A 21,615-nucleotide genomic window follows, 5' to 3' on the forward strand; every position below is an offset into this window, starting at 1 on the left:
TCAGTACAGTGCAGAAGGGAGGCAGCATAGTTTGATGGTTAAGATTATTATTATTGAGGATTATTGCAGTACAAATTAGCAGTAGAGGCTTCAGACAAGGTTATGGTCATATTTTGATATGGTAGGATACTTTTTTGACTTTTATGATAGGATAAAAGACCGCTCTGGAGTGGTCATGATTTAAATAGACCAATAGATGCAACAACAAAAAAATTATTTGCGTAGCTACAAAACTGAGATGCAGCGAGATTAAATGCTGTGCCTTCCATGTGGCCAGTGGAAGCCAAATTTGATCTTGTGGCAAAGGCATTCATTTGTGTGTGTGTGTGTAGTACAGTATCACTTCTGGGAAATACGAGCCCTGTTCCACTTTGGAAGGGCAAGTGGGAGAGGGTTGTGGTTAGTGCAGTAATGTGGGTGCTGGATTACCTGCAAATTGTGTTTTCATTTCCTTCATCTGCTCTCTGTCAGTGGGTTAGTTATTTTATCTGATTATCTGCCTAGGGAACAAATGTTTAAAAGGGGAGGCTTCTTAACTAGAACCATATTTCTTGATGTTGTGTTTATCTCATCTTTCCACTTAAGGATGCTTGCTGGGAGTGGTATTGTTCCAGTTTCAGTAAGCCGTGTGTATAGCTTTTTTATTTCTTTGGCTTTTGCTGATCAAATTGATATGATAGTTTATTTAAGGCAGCGTGTCTCAAGATGATGGAAAAAGGTCAAGGCAATTTCAAAAGCAGTTTGTATTTTGTTTCTCAGCATGGAAGCTGTTATTGATGTTTCTGGCTTTGTGTTTCTGTAGGCATTCTTGCCAGCGTTCGTGTACTCGTTGAAGGTGTCTCCACTCATAGAAAAAATAAGTGACCACAAGGATTTTAAGAAGCTTCTCAGGACACGGAATAACGTACTAGTGCTGTATTCCAAATCTGGTAAGTCCTCTTTTTTTTTTTTTTTTTTTTTTTTTGTGTCGCAGCTTGTGTGCCCAGCAGGGTGTGTGTGTTTGAACATCTGTGTACATGCTTAGGTGACTAAGCTCTTTGCCCTTACTTGCTTTCTGTTCAGTGTTGCCTTATCTGACTGCAAGGTGCTTCTGTGTGACTACAAGGGCTTCTTCAGGACTGGTGTCTTTGTTCTAACTCAGAGGCTTCCGATGTTTCAAGTTTGGTGGCGTCTTGATTTGGTCTTCTAATTGCTCTGTCACACTGGCAAAAATGTACTTTATTCTGGCTTTGTGTCCAAAACTGGCAGCTCGTAACAGCTCTCCGCCAGAGTTTTCTGGTGTGTTTATCACAGTAGTTCTCAAGTTTCAATTTCCTGGTGACACTGAAAGGCTTAATGAATAGTTATAGTACTGAAATCAATCCATCTTTGCTTCTGACAGCTTTGAGTGTCCCATGGTTGTCTTTCAACTTAATTAACAAAATATAAAAATAAAAAATGAGCTGCTTGTGTAGGAGGGAGAGACGGCTCATTTCATGTAATGCTACTGTCATGCTACAGTCCTCTCTCTTTCAGGCTCTTTTCTGACTGCTCACGCTTCCTTCCCTGCCTCTTTGCTCTTCCTATTGCTCTATTCTGTTTCTGCTGTACCTTGTCTCCTTTGTTGCCTTGTTTGTTTTGATGTGTTATTTTGTGTGACACCATGTAAAATGAAGAAACAGTCCTTAAGCTCCAAACACAAGTGCAGAATGCTGTTGTGGATGTGGAAGTCATTTGACAGCAAAAATTAAAATACGTCATGAAGATGATTTTTTCCTTAGTGCTGTATTGTTTTTGTTGTTTCTTCCTTTTCCTTCCTCCAGGCAAGCAACACAAGATAAGCTTTGTTTGCGAGTTGTGTTCTCCGTCTCTGACCTGTTGCAAAGGTCTTGTCTCAAACTCAGTGACACTGGTAGTTGCTCTGGGTTTATAATGTCGCAAATTGGAGCAGTATGTGATGACCCAGTATCCTCCCTGCCTCCTCTCCCAAATATCAGAGAACTAGGCAGACAAAAATGTGCAGCTGCTGGGATAATTAACTTTTGTTTCCTAAAGATATGGTTATTCTGAAACAGTTAAAATGATACATGTGACTTAATTTTGTTAAAATATTTGTGTTTTGCTATAATGGGAGACTTTGAGCACCCAAACTTGGCCAAATGGTTTTGTAGTAACAGGTTCAAAGTAAGTCATAAAAGAGTTTCTAATGCTTTTTGATTTTGAAAGGAACACTTCAGATAAAAAAGACATCTGTGTTATTCAGCTTTTGAAAGGGAAAATTTTCTTTTTACGCTTAATATTTTAAGTGGTGTTTGCTTTCATTTTTAGCAGCACAACCAGAACACTTCAGCTCTGACACTCATCAAATAAATGTTGCCCTATAGGCATTGTTCAAAAGCTGTGTTGTGGAGATTTCTTTTTTCTGTTTTTGTTACTTAATTGGTTAGTTTTAGCAGTCTAAACCATTGCATGCAGAGCTGACTGTGGGATTAATGTTTCTTCCTAGAACAGTGATCCTGCACAATTAGAAGTCTCTTGGTTAACTTTCACCCAGAAAGAGGGAAGGGGAAAATAGAGGTAGGAATTTGGAGGTGCAATTCTAAACCAGGTATACATCCCCCAGCTGTAATGAGATGTTGGTCAGCATCTGATCATACTGCTGGAATAAAGGTTTTGCTTCTCAGCTGAGCAGAACTAGATAAGCATTTCTATCTCACATAGAAAATTCATTTGGTTTAGGAGATGTCCTCGTTTTTAGGAGATGTTGAGTTCACCCTATCAGCAGGGTATCCTGCCAGGGCTGCTCAATTAGTGAGTCTTCTGGGACAAGTCTGTCCTATCCTAAATGCTTATTTTTTAAGAGGTGTTCGTCAAACTATTCCACTTTGTGTGAAGAATTCCCCCATGTGTCTACATCCTTGTGTTGCAGAGGGGTGGCAGTTGCATGTTATCGGTATTGGGGGTAGGATAGTTTCTTGAGAGCTAACATGTGTGGGCTGGCATCTCTGATGGCATCAGGCCCAAGCAAAGGCTGTCAAATAAAAAGAAGCTGTTTCTGACTCAGGAAATCATTGAGACAAAAATTGTGGAGGTTCAGATGCTGAGGAGGCTATCACTGCCCACTGTTTCTACTTGTCTGCTCTGACCTATATAGGCCTTCACTTTCTCAAATGTTGGAGACAGATAGTGGTTTATTATAGGAGCATTTGGTTTGACCCAATGTAGCTATTCCTATATTCAGTTAGTTGAAGTAGCGTGGAGCAGCAGCAGTTTGAACAGATCTGGAAGAGGCTCTGGGTTTCTGTTTTCTGTTTATCGAGGCAGGAAACAGTTTCCATTAGATTTAGTTTTTCTGTTAGATTCTTCAGTGTTTATTTTTAATGCCATTTTTAAGACTTCTCTGGAATGGAAGCATTTTGCAAAATCCACGCATGTGGCATGGCATTACAAAAATCCCAGCTGGGTATTTCTAATACAGCCAGCTCTTGGAAGGACCTTTTGTGGGTGCTTTCTGCTAATAGTTTTGAGCTCCTCACAACTGTTAATTCGGGTATCTCCCAGAGTTATTACGAGAATAACTGTGTTATTTTCTGTGTATGACAGGGCAATTGAGGCAGGCAGAGATGCTGAATGGCTTGCCCTAATGAAGGTCCTAATTAGCAGGCAGTGATACAAACTGGTTAGTGCCTAGCCACAGAAAGAAGGCAGTGTTGGGATGGAAGCCAGTTTGCAGGAGAGGACACAGTATAATTCCATAAATATAGGTCAGGGAGCATGCCTGGAGGTATGAATTTCAGTGTGTTGTTTAAGGGGGGTGGAGGGAAGAAGCCACCCAACTTTAGCTGCAGCCAGCATTCCTTCTAGTTTACAGAAGATTTTACTGATCCTTCTCATACTGGTTTCTTCAAATTAGCCAAATGTTCTCCCAGTGCTTCAGAACAAAGGAATGCACCATTGTGTTTTTCTGTGTGGAGTAATAATGCTGTTGTTGATTAATTTTTATTATTATTTTGTCTTCCAGCTGCTGCTGCGGAAAGCTCACTCAGGTTACTGTCCAGCGTGGCCCAGGAGGTGAAAGGACGAGGTACTATAAGCTGGATAGACTGTGGGTATGTGTCACACTTTTTCTTCTTTTTTTCCCCTCTTCGCTTTTGGCTTTTATTGCAGACTTGGCTTTTTTTTAATAGGTCTGAAACTTTTGCCCATAACTGAACAGGCATGACTCTGTGCAGTGTCTTCATAGCTGCAGGGAGCCTACATCTTGCCATCCTCTCTTCCTTCAGACCAGTAGTGGGGAATCATTTTTTCCTTATGGCTGTTGTCACTTCTCTGACAGCATGCTTTGCAGCCTGAAGCTGGGGACCCCAGCTAGCTTTGCCTTTCATGGGGGCACATAGCATGGAAACTCTGACTGCTCTGGTTTTCCCACAAGTCTGGGGAGGAGGAATTTCATCAGCTGGAGATCAGTGCCGTTCTGCTCTGACAGCAAATGTTGCACAAGCAGTAGGGCTGTTTGCTTGGTTTTGAAGTGTCCATCCATTTGTATTTCTCAATCAAATGTGTTTTCTTCTAAAGAACTTCCTCTGTGCTTGCATAGGTTCATGACAGTTTTTAATGTGACGGCAGGGGAACTTGTTTCTCTAAGTGATTGATTGTGTGTGGAGGAATGAAGAGATGTGTAGTTTCTGGTTTGCACGTGTGAAAGCCACACAGCTTGGTGTTGTCGGCAAACTTGCTGAGGGCGCACTCAATCTCACTGTCCATATCTGGACATACCTCTGAAGTCCAGTCTCCTTTTCTAATGAAAGCACTGATAAACAGTTTTTGGCTGTCAGTAATGAGGGCTAGCAAATAGGATACTGGTCCAGCTTCTTGGCTTTAGTTTCTAATTGACCCCCTTTGTCACTATGGAGTGGTCACTACCTCTTTGCATCTTCAGTTTTCCTTTTGGTTTAGGCTGTTTCTGTGTTGAGAGACTTACTGCTTGTCATGTATGTGTGCATGTGGCATGTGCATATAACTAATGGAATGATGAGGCTGTTCATCTGGCCCTTCAAAATGCTGCTATAATACAACTAAGCAATACCCATCTACAGGATTTATTTTAGTTCTAGACTGAAGAAGGAAAGTTTCAGTGTTTAGGACTTCAGTTTGAAATCCAGGGAAGATTTGTCTCTTAGCTCAATGAGTCAGTCTCTGCTTCTGAGATTTTAAGTGATGGTGATGGGGAGGGAAATGTGTTGTTTGGTTTTGCTGCAAAATAAACTTCAATTCATCAAACCCTAATGTGCCCTCCCTTTCTAAATGTTGTCATCTAAAGCAAACTTTGTTATGGAAGTTACTTGCAAGATATGTATTGTAAAGTCTCCTGCAGGTAGTGCTTCAGTATGTTTCCTAGGAAGCTTGGTACTTGAAGAGCCTTTCCTCTGACCATGGTGGGGAAATATTTAAGTTAAGCTTCCTATTTGTGATGAAAAGTGAGTTGTTCCCCCGGAGTGAAGCAACCTGGTGAAGGTCATGCTCTAAGAGGTAGGGAGTCCTGGGAATAGATTTGCAGGTTCCCAAAATTTGCTTTGATGCCGGTAGTATCACAATCAAATTGCTATTTGCAGAGTGACAGGCAGTGGGCAGGGTGCTGTAAGATGACAGTAGCTGTAATTCTGTCTTCAGGGGCTGATCAGCACTTCCTTTCAGATCACTTGGTTGTGAAGAACCTGGAAAAAAATAGATGACCTGTCCAGCTGTAGCTGGCTGTTCGTCAGGGATGCCTCTTCTATCTCTTCCACCTGCAGAGGGATGTTGTAAGAGAGTTTGTGAACTTGCCTCATGGGGCAAGGAGAGCTGGAAGACTGGTTTGTGGCAAAGGAGGCCTTGATGCATGCAAAAAACCTCTTCAAACAAGTAGAATCATAGAATAGTTAGGGTTGGAAAGGACCTTAAGATCCTCTAGTTCCAACCCCCCCCGCCATGAGCAGGGACACCACACACTAAACTATGTCGCCCAAGGCTCTGTCCAACCTGGCCTTGAACACCCCACCAGGGTTGGAGCATTCACAACTTCTTTGGGCAACCCGTTCCAGTGCCTCACCACCCTCACTGTAAAGAACTTCTTCCTTACATCTGATCTAAACTTCCCCTGTGTAAGTTTAAAGCCATTACCCCTTGTCCTACCACTAGAGTCCCTAATGAAGAGTCCCTCCCCCAGTAGTTTGAGCCTGAAGCAAGTTTTGTGGTTACTTTGCTTGTTAAACCTTTAAAGCATTCTCAAATCAATCTTGTAATGTTGAGATAACTTTTAAACAAATTTCTTCCTCAAAAGATCTTTTTTTTTTTTCTTTGCTTATTGCTGCCTTTATCATGATTTATTTATTGATTTATTTTTGTGTATCACTCACTACAGTGATAGTGAGAGAGGCTGCAGTAGTGCTGTCTGTCACTGGTCACAAAGGGCCAGCTGTAAGGCCTGAACGGCCTGAGTCCTACCAGAGTTGCTCAAGCTATTCTCCCACTGCAAGTATGCTGTGAGGCTTATTTGCAAGTCTTCATGCCGAAACAAACAGCACACAGATGCAGGGATATTTACAGCACAGGCTCAATTTGTTTTACAAATACTGACAAGAAATGGCTTGTCTGGCAGCAATATTTAGCAGGGAATTTTGGCTTTGCTCTTCACATCCTGCTGTAATGGACTGTGCCTTTAGATCCAAGCATTGGCAGGGTTGGCATACGTGCAGAGTTGTGGTTTGTATCTCTGCTTCCCTGTGGCGATGACGGCAGTTGTCTTCATGCCTTTTTCTTTATTGGCAGTGTACTTTTTTTTTGGTTTCTTGTCATTCTTCTCCTTCCCTTCATTTTCAGGAGAAAGCAAGAACGTACTGCTCCTCTGATGGAAATAATTTTGGATTGCTGAGTCTTGGCAGTATGTTTTGTATTTCATACAGCAGAAGGGACTGTGCAGGTTTGCAGCTGGAGGCGGGCAGCCTGAATTGCTTATGTGAAAACTGTGCTCCTTGGCCTCAGCTTTTGTTAGGTCTGTGGTATGAGACAGTAGCTAGACTTGAGCTTTCAGTTCCAGGTTGAGTGCTCTTGGGGAGACCAAGGAGGTTTTTCCAGCATAATGTGGCTGAATACTTGGTTTCTTGCTGAGACTATTAGTGAGGAGTAGAGGAGGTTGCCGTTTAGTTTGTCACCTTGCAGCAGAATAGCAGAGCTCCCCAGAGTGCCTGAGCTTACAAGATGTAGGACTGGGAAGTGCCAGGTACCTGCCTTCCCTGTGCAGTTAGGCTCACTGGAGTTAAGTGCCATCCTGGAGCAGGGCTATGCAACACACCCAGGGATGCCTCTGGGTGCACTATTGCAGAAAAGGTCCTTGCTCTTGAGAGATTTCAGTCAATTTGAACAGGCAAATAGATGCCTTCTTCTAGAGGTGAAGGGGCAGCACAAGAATTGCTTGTGGCATTGAAGTGATTGCTGTTTGTTCCTGTGTGCTGAGATAGCATATGTGGCTCTGTACACACACAATTAAATGTGGAGCTCTTTAATTTGTGAATAGAGATCCACAAACAATGTGACAAAAATGTTTTATTCTAGACTGTTCATGTTTTAATTAGGAATTCCTTGCTCAGGCATTTGTTGTTGAATGAATGGTGGTGTGAGACATCACAGAATATTGAATTAATCATGCCTCGTAAGGTGCATGGTATCAGGAATAGAGCACAAAGTTGTAGATTGGTAAATCCTGAGTTTGGGACTCATGTCTGGGGACTCACCATGTTAATAGGAGCTGAGAGTCCCAGCTAATGTTCCTGGCTCTGTGAGTGATTTGCTTCTCGTTACTTTGGGCTGTTAAAAAAGGTGTATCTGTTTTCCAGGCAACTGGGTAAATATTGTCTGATTCATTAATCAGCATTTACAAAGAGTTTGTAGAACTTTGAAAGGAGAAATGCTACAGCAGTGCGAGAGATGCTTTGAAGAATCATAATTTTAAAGTTACCCTCTAGCTGCCTTGAGTAGGTTTTGTGATAGATCATGGGGTGGCCAAAGACTACTGTTATTAGGAAGAGTATAACTAGTTTGGGTGAAGTGGAAAGAAAGTAAAATGGCTTTGCTAAAATGTGTTTGGCAGGTTATAAAATGCATTGTGGTCAGGTGCAGCTTTGAGGAGATAGAAGGCAGAAGAGGTTGAAAGTAGTTCTTTCCGTTGTGAATGTGATTTAGTGAACTCTCCAGGATTTTCCTGTTGCTGAATTGTCCCGAGGTTTTTACTGGTTATAACTCCTGCCCAGTTGTGGACTGATATTTTCAAAACCTCATCCATTTCTTTGGCTTTGGGTAATTATTTTCTGTTCAAATTTGCATGGTTCCCTTTACTACTGTATGTCCCAAACATAAACAAAGCTGTGTGATTTCCATCTGCTGTCATAGCGCATGTGCTTGGCTTTAGCACATCAGACTGCTAGGAAGAGGAAATACCATCTGGTTAAAATGTCTCACTAATTTTTGGTTGGTTTTAATTCCACATTTTCAGCTTTTGTGTGTCATTCTTATAGTCCCTTTCATGTGTCCTGTGTGTCATTCTTGTCTTCATCCCCAGTAATTACTTGTTATTGTTGCAATCCCATGACACTTAGCATAAATGTAAGCCCATAATTTGGCTGGTAAAGCAGTACTTTCAGGCCTGTGTATCTAAACATGTGCTGGTTCATGAGAGCCAAATCTAATGAGTAGTTGTATTTTCTGGGATTTCCCCCAATTTCCATGTTTATCTGCCTTTTAGATGAAATCTTCCTTCACAAATTTCTATTTTCCCAGTGCCTTGATACAGAAAGGCTTTACTCACAGTCATATATTAATTCTTTTAATACTTTGAAACAGCAGGGAGGAATTTCAGAAATAAGGCTGCTGGCATTAAGGGTCATTTTGGTCTTTAGTTTTAACTGACTCCTATAAAGCCAATCAGAAGTAGGATTTATTTAAGAGAATAAGTCTACTCATCTTCCTTCCTTGCAGTTGAATTTTAAGGCTGATGAAAAGCTTTGAAATTACAAAAAAAAATGACCAGATCTAATGGACAGAGAAAAAAGGAAGGAAGGAGTGATGCTCTTGCACCGATATGACCCCTTCCATCCAAGTAGATCTGCAACAGCTGGGATTTCTGCCTTTTTCTACAGTTACCTTGAAGGCAAAGGGCAGTGGCAGCTCAGGGGTGGATGGCACACACGTCACTTAGGTGCAGCCTGGGGAAGGTGTCTGGGGCTCCGCTGATGGCTGGTCCAGGGAAGGTAATGTGTGCATTGGGAACAGTTTGCAGGTGTGGTTACACTGCCAGCGTGGTCCTTGTGTGGATGCGATTCATATGGGCAAACTGCATTTGCAGCATAGATTTTTTCAATGACTTCCTCTTGTCTCTGTGATAACCTGTTTGTGTGGTTAATGCTAATTCACATTAAAGTCCTTTTATTTTCCTGTCTGAGTGGCCATGCAGGAAGTGCTATGTCAGTCTGAAAAAAAAAATTCCTTTTCAAAGTAAGCTCTCAGTCTTAACATAAACCCATTTAGTCTGTTCTATTGCATTAATTCAGAAATGCAGAGAGTTTAACTAAAATCCACTGTAGTGCCTGGGTGTATGAGCCTGGGTTCATGTCTGTTTCATCCTAACCATGTGTATTCCCTGTGTTTTGCCTAGAATTGCTCAGTAGCTGTGAATCTTCAATGTTGCTGCTTTTCAGACTAAAATGAAGAGTAAGCAAGTTAAGATTTAATGTAAAGTTACCTTTATTTAACTGAATTCAGTAGTCATTTAAAACATCCTCTAGTTGGTTGATGAGAAACTGAACATGAGCCAGCTTCAGTGTGCGCTTGCAGCCCAGAACGCCAACCGTATCCTGGGCTGTATCAAAAGAAGCATGACCAGCAGGTCAAAGGAGGTGATCCTGCCCCTCTACTCTGCTCTCGTGAGGACTCGCTTGGAGTATTGTGTACAGTTCTGGTGTCCTCAACATAAAAAGGACATGGAGCTGCTGGAGCAAGTCCAGAGGAGGGCCACAAGGATGATAAGAGGGCTGGAGCACCTCCCGTATGAAGACAGGCTGAGAGAGCTGGGCTTGTTCAGCCTGGGGAAGAGAAGACTCTGGAGAGACCTTAGAGCAGCCTTCCAGTACCTACAAAGGTACCTACTTCCAGGGCCTACAGGAAGTCTGGAGAGTGACTTTTTGTAGGGATAGCACAAGGGGGAATGGCTTTAAACTGAAGAAAGGCAGATTTAGATTAGATATTAGGAACAAAAACGCTTACTATGGGGGTGGTGAGGCACTGGCATAGGGTGCTCAGAGAAGCTGTGGCTGCCCCATCCCTGAAAGTGTTCAGGGACAGGTTGGATGGGGCTTTGAGCAACATGGTCTAGTGGAAGGTGTTCTTGCCCATGGCAGGGGATTGGAACTAGATGATCTTAAAGATCCCTTCCAACTCAACCCATTCTATGATTCTATTGTCCTCTCCAGGCCCATAGTACATCTAAAGGTCAGAAAACGGGCTTCCAGAGAATAGTACAAAGTGCTGCGGCATCTGTGTGCCCGTGAGTGATACATTCAAAACCTTTTGTAGGGATATTATATTAGTGTGAGCTCAAAGACAGAGTGGTAGTCTTCTTGTATTCCAGGTTAGGACAGTGTTCCCCCACACTAGGTTGTATGAGTTGGAGGAGGTCTGGATGAGTCTGAGGAAAGCTACTGCTTTGCATGTTCTAGTGTTCAGTGTTTCCAGAAGTTCCTGCAAAGTTCTTTGGTAGCTCTTGTGAATGTATTCAGCTTATTTCTGTGGAGGCATGTGGGCTGCCAAGTGCTTGTAACTAATTTATATTTCCGTGGAAAGTACTGTTCATTATAACTTCTTGTCTTTCTGCAGGGCTGGAGCTTACACTTTCTCCCTTAATTGTTTTTGCTTGACAATACCTGTTAACTTTTTGTCTTGGTTTTCTGTCTGCTCCTTGGCTTGCTCTTGATTGCAGTGAGGATTAATCTCATGGGTTTTAATTTTCAGAAAATACTTATTTTTAATCTCATTCCTATACATTCCTGGCCTCTCTAATGGGCACAGGGAGTCATTTGTATTTTGTGACGAGTGGTGCTGGGTCGCTACAGCACATGGATTATTCTGTTTGCATTCCTGGCACGTTCCAAGGGAGCGTTTGGAGCAGAAGGCTGTGATTGCCTGTGGGTCATAGGGAGGCTTTTTGCTGCATTCTAGGGTGGAAAATCAGGCCCTAAATTCAGATGAGACTCTGTCCTCTCAGTCTGCTAATCCTAATCTTTAATTATTTCCAGCAGCACATTTTCTGATGCTCCTCTATCCCTTAAAAGATTCAAGCTTTTAATCTGCTGCATTGTTAGAGCAGCTCATTTGTTCTTTGCTATGGAAACCTGTTGCTATTGTTGCTTTTTCTATAATTTCCATCGTGAACCTAGAACAGTGGCAAAATGTTGCTTTGTTCTCAAAGACAAATCTTGTGTTTTAAGCTTCCCATGCTGTGTTCATCTCTCCTGGGTCCTGTTCCTATTTTGGTGTCTGCAGGTTCTTAAACCCCATTTAGGAGCATAGTATCAAATCGACTGTCTACACAGAGAGCCGTGCATGGGCTTTCTGTCTGAGTAGATGTAAGCCATTATCATCCTGTGGCTGCTTAGCACAGCTCTTTGGAGAAGTGCTCTTGCAAGCTAGGCTGATGCTTTGAGAAGTGAATTTTACTTATTTATTTATTTAAATTTGATTTCAGCTCTGTTTCAAGAGAGTGATACTGAAACGTCTGGGATCGTTAGAGAATACGAGGAGCCTTAGAAATGTGACATACTGTCAGAAGCAGAAGTTGTGGTGGGTGCCACCCCAGGCTGGGAGGGAGGAGAGAGGACAGTGGGGAGGCAATGCCTTAGGTCTGAGAGGAGGTGAGTTTTGCAGGAGTTGGTCTGGTTTTGTTCAGTCAGCAAAGCACACAAACTGCTGTAGCATAAATGGATCACACAGTCCTTGTTGGACGGTGGGATTGATGACTGCAAGGAGTGTAGTCAAAATCCCATGTTATCTCTGAAATGGCTAATGAATTGCATTTTTGATTTTTGAAACCTCGTAGGACCATATCTAACTACAACTGACTGTTAATGACTTCCTCTTTCAGATTAGTTTTGCAAGTGCAAGTGTGGTTTTTATTTTTACATGGCTTGAGGAAATTTCTGGCGTTGACACCCCTTTTGCTGCTTTTTTGGGTCACAGGCTCCATTAGTTATTTGGCAGGATCTGAGCTCCATGCTTTCTCAGGATGTTCATCAGTCAGTTGTCTGGAGAGGGTATACTGTGGAAGGTAGCCAGTGGGTATTGCAGAGGCTGCACATTGGGCTGGGAAACCCTGTTTGATAATTCACTTCTGAGGACTGGTCTGAAATTGCAGTTGTACTTCCCTGAAGTTGTAAGTGGAGTTGTTCTCTGTACGATGGTTTTCACCATAACATAAACCAAAAGCAATTAAACAGAGACAGTAATGAGAGAGCATGCTGGTAACAAGATGATAGCTTTGACTGGTACCTTCTGAAGGGTTTTCCAGTGTTGGGGGGCTTGCTTTATAGGCAGCCCTGTTTCTGCTCTGCCATACCACTGTGCTCTCAGAGCCTGTTCCACCTCCTTACCTGCATAGTCATGTCTCTTCCAGCTGTTGGGAGAGTGACAGTGTTCGTACAGCCACTGATACAACAGAGTCTCCACTGTTTTGGGTCTACAGGTGCAACTGTGATAAAAGGAACTGCTGAATCATAATTCATGTGCATTGTTGAGCCCTTTTTCGGATGTACAGATAGAAGAGATAAAATCTGTTTACAGATTGTGAGGTCTGTGGTTTATGTGTGGTTACATGTTAGACCGATGAGAGGAGTGAGATTGTTCTTGTGCAAGCAGATTTACTGACCTGGTTACTTATGTTTTCTTAAACCAGCTGGCAGGTTTTTTATTAATTACTTCTGTTGTGCCTGGGAACACTGTAGGTATGGATGAAAAAGAAGGCTGGGTCCAGTCTGCATTAGAAAGTGTTAGTAGATGCCAGCACCATGGCATTGAAGTGATGCGGTCGCACAGTACATGCACATGCTGCTGTTATGTTGGCAACTGGAGGCGTGAACTTTTTTGGATGGCATTTTTGTCATATCCTAAGAGGGGATTTGACAGTCATTCCAGATCCTTCCTCCCCAGAGGCTGATGTGGTTGTAAGGCTGTTTTCCCTTCTTGATGAGAAGCCAATGGGCAGCATTATGTGATAAGGGAGATAATTAAGGAGCTGCAGAAGATCTTATTTGTGCCCATGAGAGAGGATGGTGCTGAGGATGTTTGGTCTTACTCTGCCGCCTTCAGGACCTGTCAGGACAATATTTGAATTCACCCCAAGGAGGATGTTTTGCACTGACACCTCCATTTCTTACTCAGGATCCATCCAGCTTGAACTTGCTTTGTGTTTAGAAACCAGTGTGGACTTCCTGCAGCCTGACTCCTATATTTGTTTTGTGTTCCTCCTGTCTAGCTGGGTTGCTCCTTCCACTGGGGACTGCCATCAGTATCTCTCACTGTTTCTCCATCCTTATGACCACGAGCTCCCGGGTCTGCGGGCAGCCCTGCAGAGGCAGAGCATCCTGCAGTGCTCCTGAGGAATGCTTGTGACATGTCCCCTTTAGGTGCTGGCTTCACTGGTGGTGACCCAAAGGAGGTCAGATGTCCTTCATGAGCCCCTCAACCTCCTCCTGCCCTGGTAGCAGCTGGCTGCCTGTGCAAAGTGATTATTCATGCGTGCTAATGCTGACAAGGGACCCCAGAGGTTTACAGAGAGTGCTCTCGTCAGGCTTCCTGCCAGCTCTGTTGTAATCCCAAACAACAGAAGTGTCTCCCAGTAGAGGAGGTGGGGATGTGAATGGAAAGGGGTGAAGTGTTGCTGTGATGCACGCTGTCTTTATTGTTATTTAGACTTCTTGCTTAGTTAGGTTAATTTTGATCTTTCATTTTATCACTCCTTTTACCAAGCCGCCATATGTCTTTGTCCAGCAAAGGAGAGTTTTGGAGCCCCAGTTTGGTTTTGTGGGAAGGGGGAGGGAGCATAGGGAACATGCCATGCTGTTGTGCCACTGAAGTTTTGACCTTATTACCACAGGGACAGGTGCTGGTAGGTTGTTGGTGATATTGCATATAGGTTGCTGTTTTGGATGATTTTCCGCAGGGCTGCAGCTGGATGGTTTGTATGACTGCCTGCAAGTAAAGCAGGGGTCCCTTCAGCAGTAGCACAGCAGAGACCTGCAAGGGTTCAAATTGCTTTGGGCAGAAATGGCATGAGGCAGCCAAGGATGGCTGCTGGGGGACATTACTGACCTCATCCTCAGACCACCTGGTGCCTTGTCTGGAGTGTCTTGGACTGGGTAGCGGAGTGCTGGTTTTGGGGTGGATTCTGGCTTTTTAGGTTTAGGGATGGGTTTTTTTCCCCATCCCCCCCCTTTTTCTTTTAGTCTTTATAATAAACACACTGCCTCTTCAAGTGGTATAATCAAATTGTAAGAACTGGAGTCCTAATTACCCTCTCCCATGTGAGAGTTGAGGAGCTCATCTTCAGAGAGGTTGTTGGCTGAGATCCAAAAGAGACAAATCTCAGCACAGAGACTCCATCTGTGTTGATATTTACTCTTATTAAGGATAATGGTCATTACCAAGTGATATCAGAGCAGTTTGCTCTTTGCAGGTTATTTTTGTCTGGCTGTGAAAGAAGAAGGAGAAGCAGAATAGGTCCATTTCTGCCATTTCTGTATGTCTCCTTTTCTGCTTTTCTGCAGAATTGTTAGTATAGCAACTGAGCTGGTGGGTCTGGCATGTGCAAAAATCTGCACTGATGCATGAAAAAATTACGTATTTAGACACTTCGTATTCTGGGAATTTGCTCCTGTTCAATCCCTTGCATCAGTGCAGATAGCTTGCGTAAACAGACTAAACTCCCAGTGCAGCGGTGCAGAGAATCTGCCCACTAAATGGTAAGAGACATACTGGAGCAAACTGCTGCTTTGTTTCCTGGGATAATGGATGTGCATTCAGGCAATGCACATGGAGCAATCCGGAAAGCGGGGCAGGCTTAGATCCTGTTTCCGTCCAGTGAAACAGAAGTTCGTCTTTTCTTTTCTTTATTTTTTTTTTTTTTTTTTTTTTTTTTTTTTTTTTTTTCAGTAGTAACAGAAGATCAGTTGGTAGGAGTTGGAGTAGTAGGAGTTGCTAGTTGCTTGCTCACAGGTACATCTCATTAATAATGTTTTGCAGCCTTTTGCCACTATAAACCTGGCAGAACTTTTCTAAGATGAGTATCTGGATCTCTAAATGACCCATATGGAAAAATGACACTTTTATTTTTCCTCACGTGGTTTGAAGTTTCGTCAAATTGATGGTAGAACTAGCCACAGAACTGTCTTCATGCTCACTTTGGTCTGCACATCTTGGGGTTTGACAGACCCCTGTTGCTGGAGGTAGGTTTCAGCATTACGCTCATTCATGCCAACAGCCCAACATTTGTCTTGGCAAGGCTGAGATGGCAACAAATATATGCGTATCCTGGAAACGTTCTGGAGCGTCGAGAAGAGCATTAACAAATGTTGACTGTGGTACGGTCTGACTCTAGTTAGCTGTCTGACAGTCAGCTCCAGCAGGGCCACAAGAGCTTCTCTGTGCCTTTAGATCTGTCTGGGGTAAGATGGGAGGGTGATCTGGAACTGGTACCTCCTCCTGAGATGCCCTGACCTTTGAGTCGCTCAGGTGTAGCCCATGGGACCATTGGAAGACTGCAGGTGAGAGAACACAGGATGTATCTTACCCATAGGTTTGATGTTGCTGCAGATTTCCTGTGCTGGCTCCACACTGCAAACCAGCTTTTCAGCAAAATTTCGAATCCAGGCTTTTTGGTTTGTAATCTAGTTTTGTTACAAGGAGACATGTTCATGGTACTCAGTGAACAGATGACATCTTTTAGCTCCGCCTTCCACTGCCATCTGGGAAAAACAAAGATGAAGCAGACAACAGGAAAATAACTCTTCTCAGGCTCAGATCTCCAGCCTTCTGGAGAAGCTGAAGAAGCATTTGCAGGTTACAGTGACTAGCTTTGGCAATGAGCTGAGAATGCAGAACTGTCATGAATTCAGTAAGACTGCAGATAAACATGCTTCTATACAACTGGGATTATAGGTGATCCTTCCTGGTGAGGTTGTTGCATGTTTTGTTACTTCCTTAAAATGCTTGTTTCAGTCTTCAGCATAATACTCTGATTTTGATGCATGTGTTGATAGCATGCTCCTCCTCATTTCTGTCTGCAGTAAGCATTTAGGAAGTTTCCACAAAGACATGCTCTCATCTGCAGCGCACTGCGAATTTACCGGTTATTGTTCCTCACATTTGCAGAAAGGCAGCTGGAGAACATCAGGAGTATTAGCACCATTGCTGGCAGCAGCACTTAATTTGGTGGGGCTCTTGCAACCCTTGCATCTTGGTTTCTCTAATGTGTCTCTAATCAGTTTAAACTTGATGGATTTTCAGTGTTTTCATTTTCTAAATTGATTTATCTGCGTACAAGGTACAAGTTGTCCTCTGCTGGGAACAAGTTTTCAAGCTTTTTAATCTTGCTGTTCGTCAATGCAAAGAAGAGTCTTGTCAATGTGAATCATCCTCTTTTCTTTGTAATTGTACTGTTTCACTCATTTTTCCAAGTCTTTGACTGACTTTGTATTTACTTCAGCTTGAAGTGTCCTTATAGCTTCATTTCTGCATTGTTTAGGACAGCAGTTAGGCCATAAAGACCCTTTACCTGCCCACCTAAGCAAAAGTTTGTGCAGTTTTCTCCTGTGACCCTTCTCTCTTTTTCAACTCAGGCTGATCAGGTGCTGGAAGCAATTCATTCTCGTTTGGTTTGAAAACCACCCCCAGCAGGTCTGTCTGCTGTTACATGCCTCCTTCTTCAGGAGCTGTGGCAGATGGTCTTTATGTCCACTGGCCAGGTGTTGCTCCAGGGCACATCCTCATACCTGGCATAAATGGAGTTGCTGGGCTTGGGACACCAAAATTTGAGCTGGTATTTGTGTTTTGCAGGAGGACCTTTTTAAGGCTAGCCACTTGTGATCTGGGCTTCAAGATACAATGAAGATGTTTCTTTTTGGTTCCGAGTTCCTTTCTGCCAATGTAAAAGCTGACCTTCTCTTTCTCATTCAATCTTTTCACAAACAGTGCTCTTTGACCACCACCCTAACAGTAGCGTGGTCTTTTTAAAATCTTGACTTCCTAAATTTTATGTTAGTCTCATGGACAGAAGGTTTGCTGAGGTACTCAGACATGTGAAAATGCGCTACTTTTCTGCTTGTTGAGGCCTGGGTTTGAAATGTGGTTTTAACACAGTTCATTGTGTCCTGACCAAGCAAAAGAAGAAATAAAATTGGTTAATGCAGCTTTCCACAGTGCTTGTCCCACAAACTTAGCTAAACAGCTTCCAAATTCCTGTTAGTTGCAACTAATTGCTGATGAGGAAGCACAGCAATAAGTTTTCACAACTGAATGCATTTGATTTCCTTTCTTGTAACCATTTTTCTTCCAATATGTGTTTTTTGCAGTGATACTGAAAGCCGAAAATTATGCAAGAAGATGAAAGTAGATCCTAATTCAAAGGAGAAAGGAGTGGAATTACTCCATTATAAGTGAGTGCTGGGCTGGGATTTGTAATTCCTAATTGCTGATGCCCCTGTTAGGACCATTAATTCTACTTGCAGCTCCATACTGCTGTATGAGTACTTCTTATTTTTTATCCTTTGACATGAGAAATTGATTGCCGTTTCTTCAGTTTGAAAGCATGTGTTGTGACAGAAGTTGAGATAAATTTATTCTGCTGTTGAATAGAGTACACTAAAAGCATGAGTGCAGCCTGGAAGACATGTCCAATGGACTAAAACTACCCGATGCACAAGGCTGATGCATGAGATTCGAGCTTTCTTACCTTCTCTGACACATGCTGGCTAGCATGTGCCTTGGGGCAAGTCGCTCTATCTGTCTGTACTTGCTTTTCTGACTTGAGATAGTACTTCATAAAGTAAGCGGAGAAAGGCAAGTGTAGTAAGACAGCAAGAGGTTTTCTTCCTGGAAGTAATAGGAGTGGGAGTACTGTTAAGTGTAGGAGACACCACTTGGCTGCATCTCCATCTCCAAAGATCATGCTTTAGGAAATATTCTTGATAAAGTGTTGGGGAGGAAATTACTTCCTAGAAACCTGCTTGCTTTACACCCTGTTTTACACTCTCCCTTTTTCCTTACTCTTTTTCCCCACTGAAATTACTGTTCTGTAAATTCTACTTAGTTCTGTGGCTTTAGCAGGAAAATGTTGTTCTGGTTAGTGAGGAGTGAGAGCAGCTACATGATTTCTGGCAATGGAACTGTAAATTAACACTATTCCCCACTGCTTGTTCAACAGAGACGGTGCATTTCATACTGAGTATAACAGAGCGGTCACACTGAAGGTAAATTTAAATCTTTTATTATTGTTATTTCTTTTCTGCTAGATATGAGGGAGACATTTGTGGATTAAAACCAGGTGTTGGTACACGCTGAAGGCATGAAAGGGAAGGGGTTAATCTTCATAAACAGCTGTCAGAATGACCTAAAGGTTTTTGTGTGTGTATGTGTCTGCCAACTGCACATTGTTTAAAAAGAACCCATGTTGAACAGTAATGTAAATTGTGAGTTAATGTGCAGGCTGGTAACAAATGGGGATTTTCTTGCTTTGATTACCAGATGCTGTTAATGGCAGTATAACTAAAAGTATTAGCTGATACTGCATTTTGATAAGGAGTTCTGTGAGGTTTTTTTGAAGAGAGCTGAGTGGTCTTACCAGATTATGGAACCACAGTTCCTATAGAAGTGCTCTGAGTACAGCAGGGATAAAACAACCTTCCTTCTGCAAACCTTGACACACAGCAACAGAAAGCAATGTTCTGTGAGGGCAGTGGAAGGAAGAAGACATGAAACATGAAACAAGTTTGTAATCCTGAGGACTGTAGAAATGGTGGACTGAAAGCACAGTAAACAGGCTGAAATTGTGCAGCCTTCCTCTGCGAAGCCCTGGGAGTATCCTCACCTGAGGTTGCAACCCTGCAATGGCTTGGCTTCCAGAAACTGCTCTGTCCAGCTCTGATACCCAGTTCCCATTTCTTTTCTTCCTCCAGCAAACCTGGGCCCTGCTTCATCATTGGTCTTGTGGAGGCTTGTTGACACTACTCCAGACCAACGTTATTACATTTTCTTCCCCTTTCGTGCTTGTTCAGAGGTTTGGTTTGGGATGGAGGAAAGCCTCTGTGAGATGCTGAACCTCAGTCTGTCAGAGTGGCTGTCTCTAAGCGCACTTGCTCCTTTTGCAGCCAGAGTTGTGAGATATCTGGGGGTACGGGGGGCTGTCTTGGAAGCAAGCCCTGGCTTCAAGCATCCATTCAGCCTGCACTTGGGGTCGTCATGCAGGATTTGCCTGTGGTGGGAGAGTAGGACTGTGTATCTTCCCATCTCCTGCAGTAGAAATCTTGCCTGCAAGAACAGTGTTACATACTCAGCCTAGTCAGCGGGTGCCTGAAGCTTCTTCAGTATTTAGTGAGGAAAGGTACCCAGTAAATTCTTTTCCCTCTTGGTGGATGGTGGAGTGAGGGAGACTTGTTAGTTGCCTAAATTTGGATGGTTTAAACAATGCATGACATGTCTTTCCTGCCCTCTATAAAGTGCTGCAACCAGGAGTTAGTGCTGTGACTCCTCCTTATAGATGGGATCAATGGGAAAGCACCTGCAGAGTCCTATGGAGTGTTGACTTGAGAGGCAAGCATAGCAAAACAGGAACCATACCATTTATTCCTTCAGTTGCTGTTTTGTGATGAGCACTTCCCTTTTGCCTTGCCTGCTGGAGAGAAGGAAGCAGCATCCAGTGGAAAGGGCTACAGGATTCCAGTGCAGGTGGAAGGAGGGTTTTGCAGTTCCCTTGCTCTAGGAGTTCTAGTCTTTTGTAATATAACTGCCCCTGTGAAACCAGGTGCTAATGATTTATAGGTTGTACAGTGCTGGGCAGTGGTCAAATACTTGTTCTGCTGCTCACAGCTGCCTGAATGTTTTCTGTATTTTTCCCTCTAACCACTTCTTCTCCCCGTTTTCTTCTGCTGAGGCAGTGACCTTTCTTTTTCTCTCTCAGCTGTGGTTGTCAAGCATCTCCCAGTACATTACAAACAGCAAGCAGCAGAGCAACACAATTACGTAGGATATCATTCATTTTACGGACAGGTGGACATACTGAAGAACAGGGAGATTAAAGGATTTGTTTCACATCATTCAGCAAGCTTGTGGCAATAAAACTTGGATCTTCTTTCCAGGCATCCAGTAGACATATTAATATATGTATGACATTTTGGAGGATGATGGACACAGCTCTGAAGAACTGTAAAAGGATTCTTCTAAAGTAATCGGCAATTTCATAGATGTGGCTGATCCAGCTGATAGTGTACTTGGGTTTTTACAGAAAGCTTTTCATTTCTTAAATTAACTAAATCCTTATGTAATTAGCAGAGATGCCCTTGTGGGTTTACTGTGAGAAAAATGAGGAATAAAGGATGGATCAGTGTTCAAGGTGGGGGGAAGTTAGTCAGCAGTCAGAACCTCTTGCTGCTGGAACCTGTGTTAGGATCAGAGCTGTTTGGGCTATCTGGTAAGGGGAGGTGGACTCCGAGATAACAAAGTTCGGTGATGCAAAATTATTAGGATTAATTTAAAAAAAAAGTATTTCCAACTCTTTGCAGAGAGTTTAGGTTCTCACAATGCTAAGTGTCAGTATGAAAGGAGGAGCTTGTGGGGTAATGAACATGAGAGGGAAGGAAAGGACACAGCTACAACTATGCTAGAGTAATGCAGACTATTGTAATGGGTTTTGAATTACCACTCTACAGGGTTGGCTCTGTGCTTACCAGTATTTAAAAGTCAAATTATTAGGAAAGGAACGGAGAATGGAAGAGGAAATGTTATTCCACCATCTGAGTCCACTGGGTTCCTTCATTTTGTGTCTTGTATGTGATTCTGGTTGTGCCATCAACTGAAAAATGCAGAAGTACTGCAGAAGGGCAGTGAGTGTGATCAGAGGCACGGATGGCCTGAATATTTACATGAAGATTCTTGGGCTTGGAAAAATGGACAATCTGAGGAGATTATGACTGTGTGTACCTTGACAAAGGGAATGATTACCTATTTTTTTCTTCAAACTTGGGTGCAAACCGTGGCATTTTGGGATGGAAACAAGTAACTGTAGTGTTTAAAAAAGGAAAAAAAAAAAAGAAGGTTATAAGACTCATAGGTACATGTTGTGAAAGCCGAGAATTTAGGAGTCTTAAAAACAGTTTTAGATAGTCATAACGGATAGATCCATTGATAGTTAGTAAGCACAGAGGTCCAAATACAACAGCTGGTGCAGAGTCCATAGACTTAATTACTTTTTACCATAAATTGAGACCATGTATCAGTGTATGCTATATAAAAATGGTACTGGTATAATTTTTCCGTGTGTGTCTGTTGAAGCTGCTGTTGAAGACTGAA

General features: G+C 42.8%; 1 protein-coding gene across 1 annotated transcript in view; it reads left to right on the plus strand.

Annotated features, from left to right (window-relative positions):
• Positions 1-802: 802 nt before the first annotated feature.
• PDIA5 (protein disulfide isomerase family A, member 5) overlaps positions 803-21,615 on the plus strand; it is a gene marked incomplete at both ends in the record, with an annotated part of 37,831 nt that continues 17,018 nt past the window's right edge. Inside the window, 4 exons of the mRNA XM_010010325.1 lie at positions 803-929; positions 4,001-4,088; positions 17,625-17,708; positions 18,476-18,521. Coding sequence (XP_010008627.1) covers positions 803-929; positions 4,001-4,088; positions 17,625-17,708; positions 18,476-18,521 — 345 coding nt within the window. The remainder of the gene's footprint in view (positions 930-4,000; positions 4,089-17,624; positions 17,709-18,475; positions 18,522-21,615) is intronic.

This window comes from Nestor notabilis, unplaced genomic scaffold, assembly GCF_000696875.1.
Source record: "Nestor notabilis isolate BGI_N333 unplaced genomic scaffold, ASM69687v1 scaffold9622, whole genome shotgun sequence".
NCBI lineage: Eukaryota > Metazoa > Chordata > Aves > Psittaciformes > Psittacidae > Nestor > Nestor notabilis.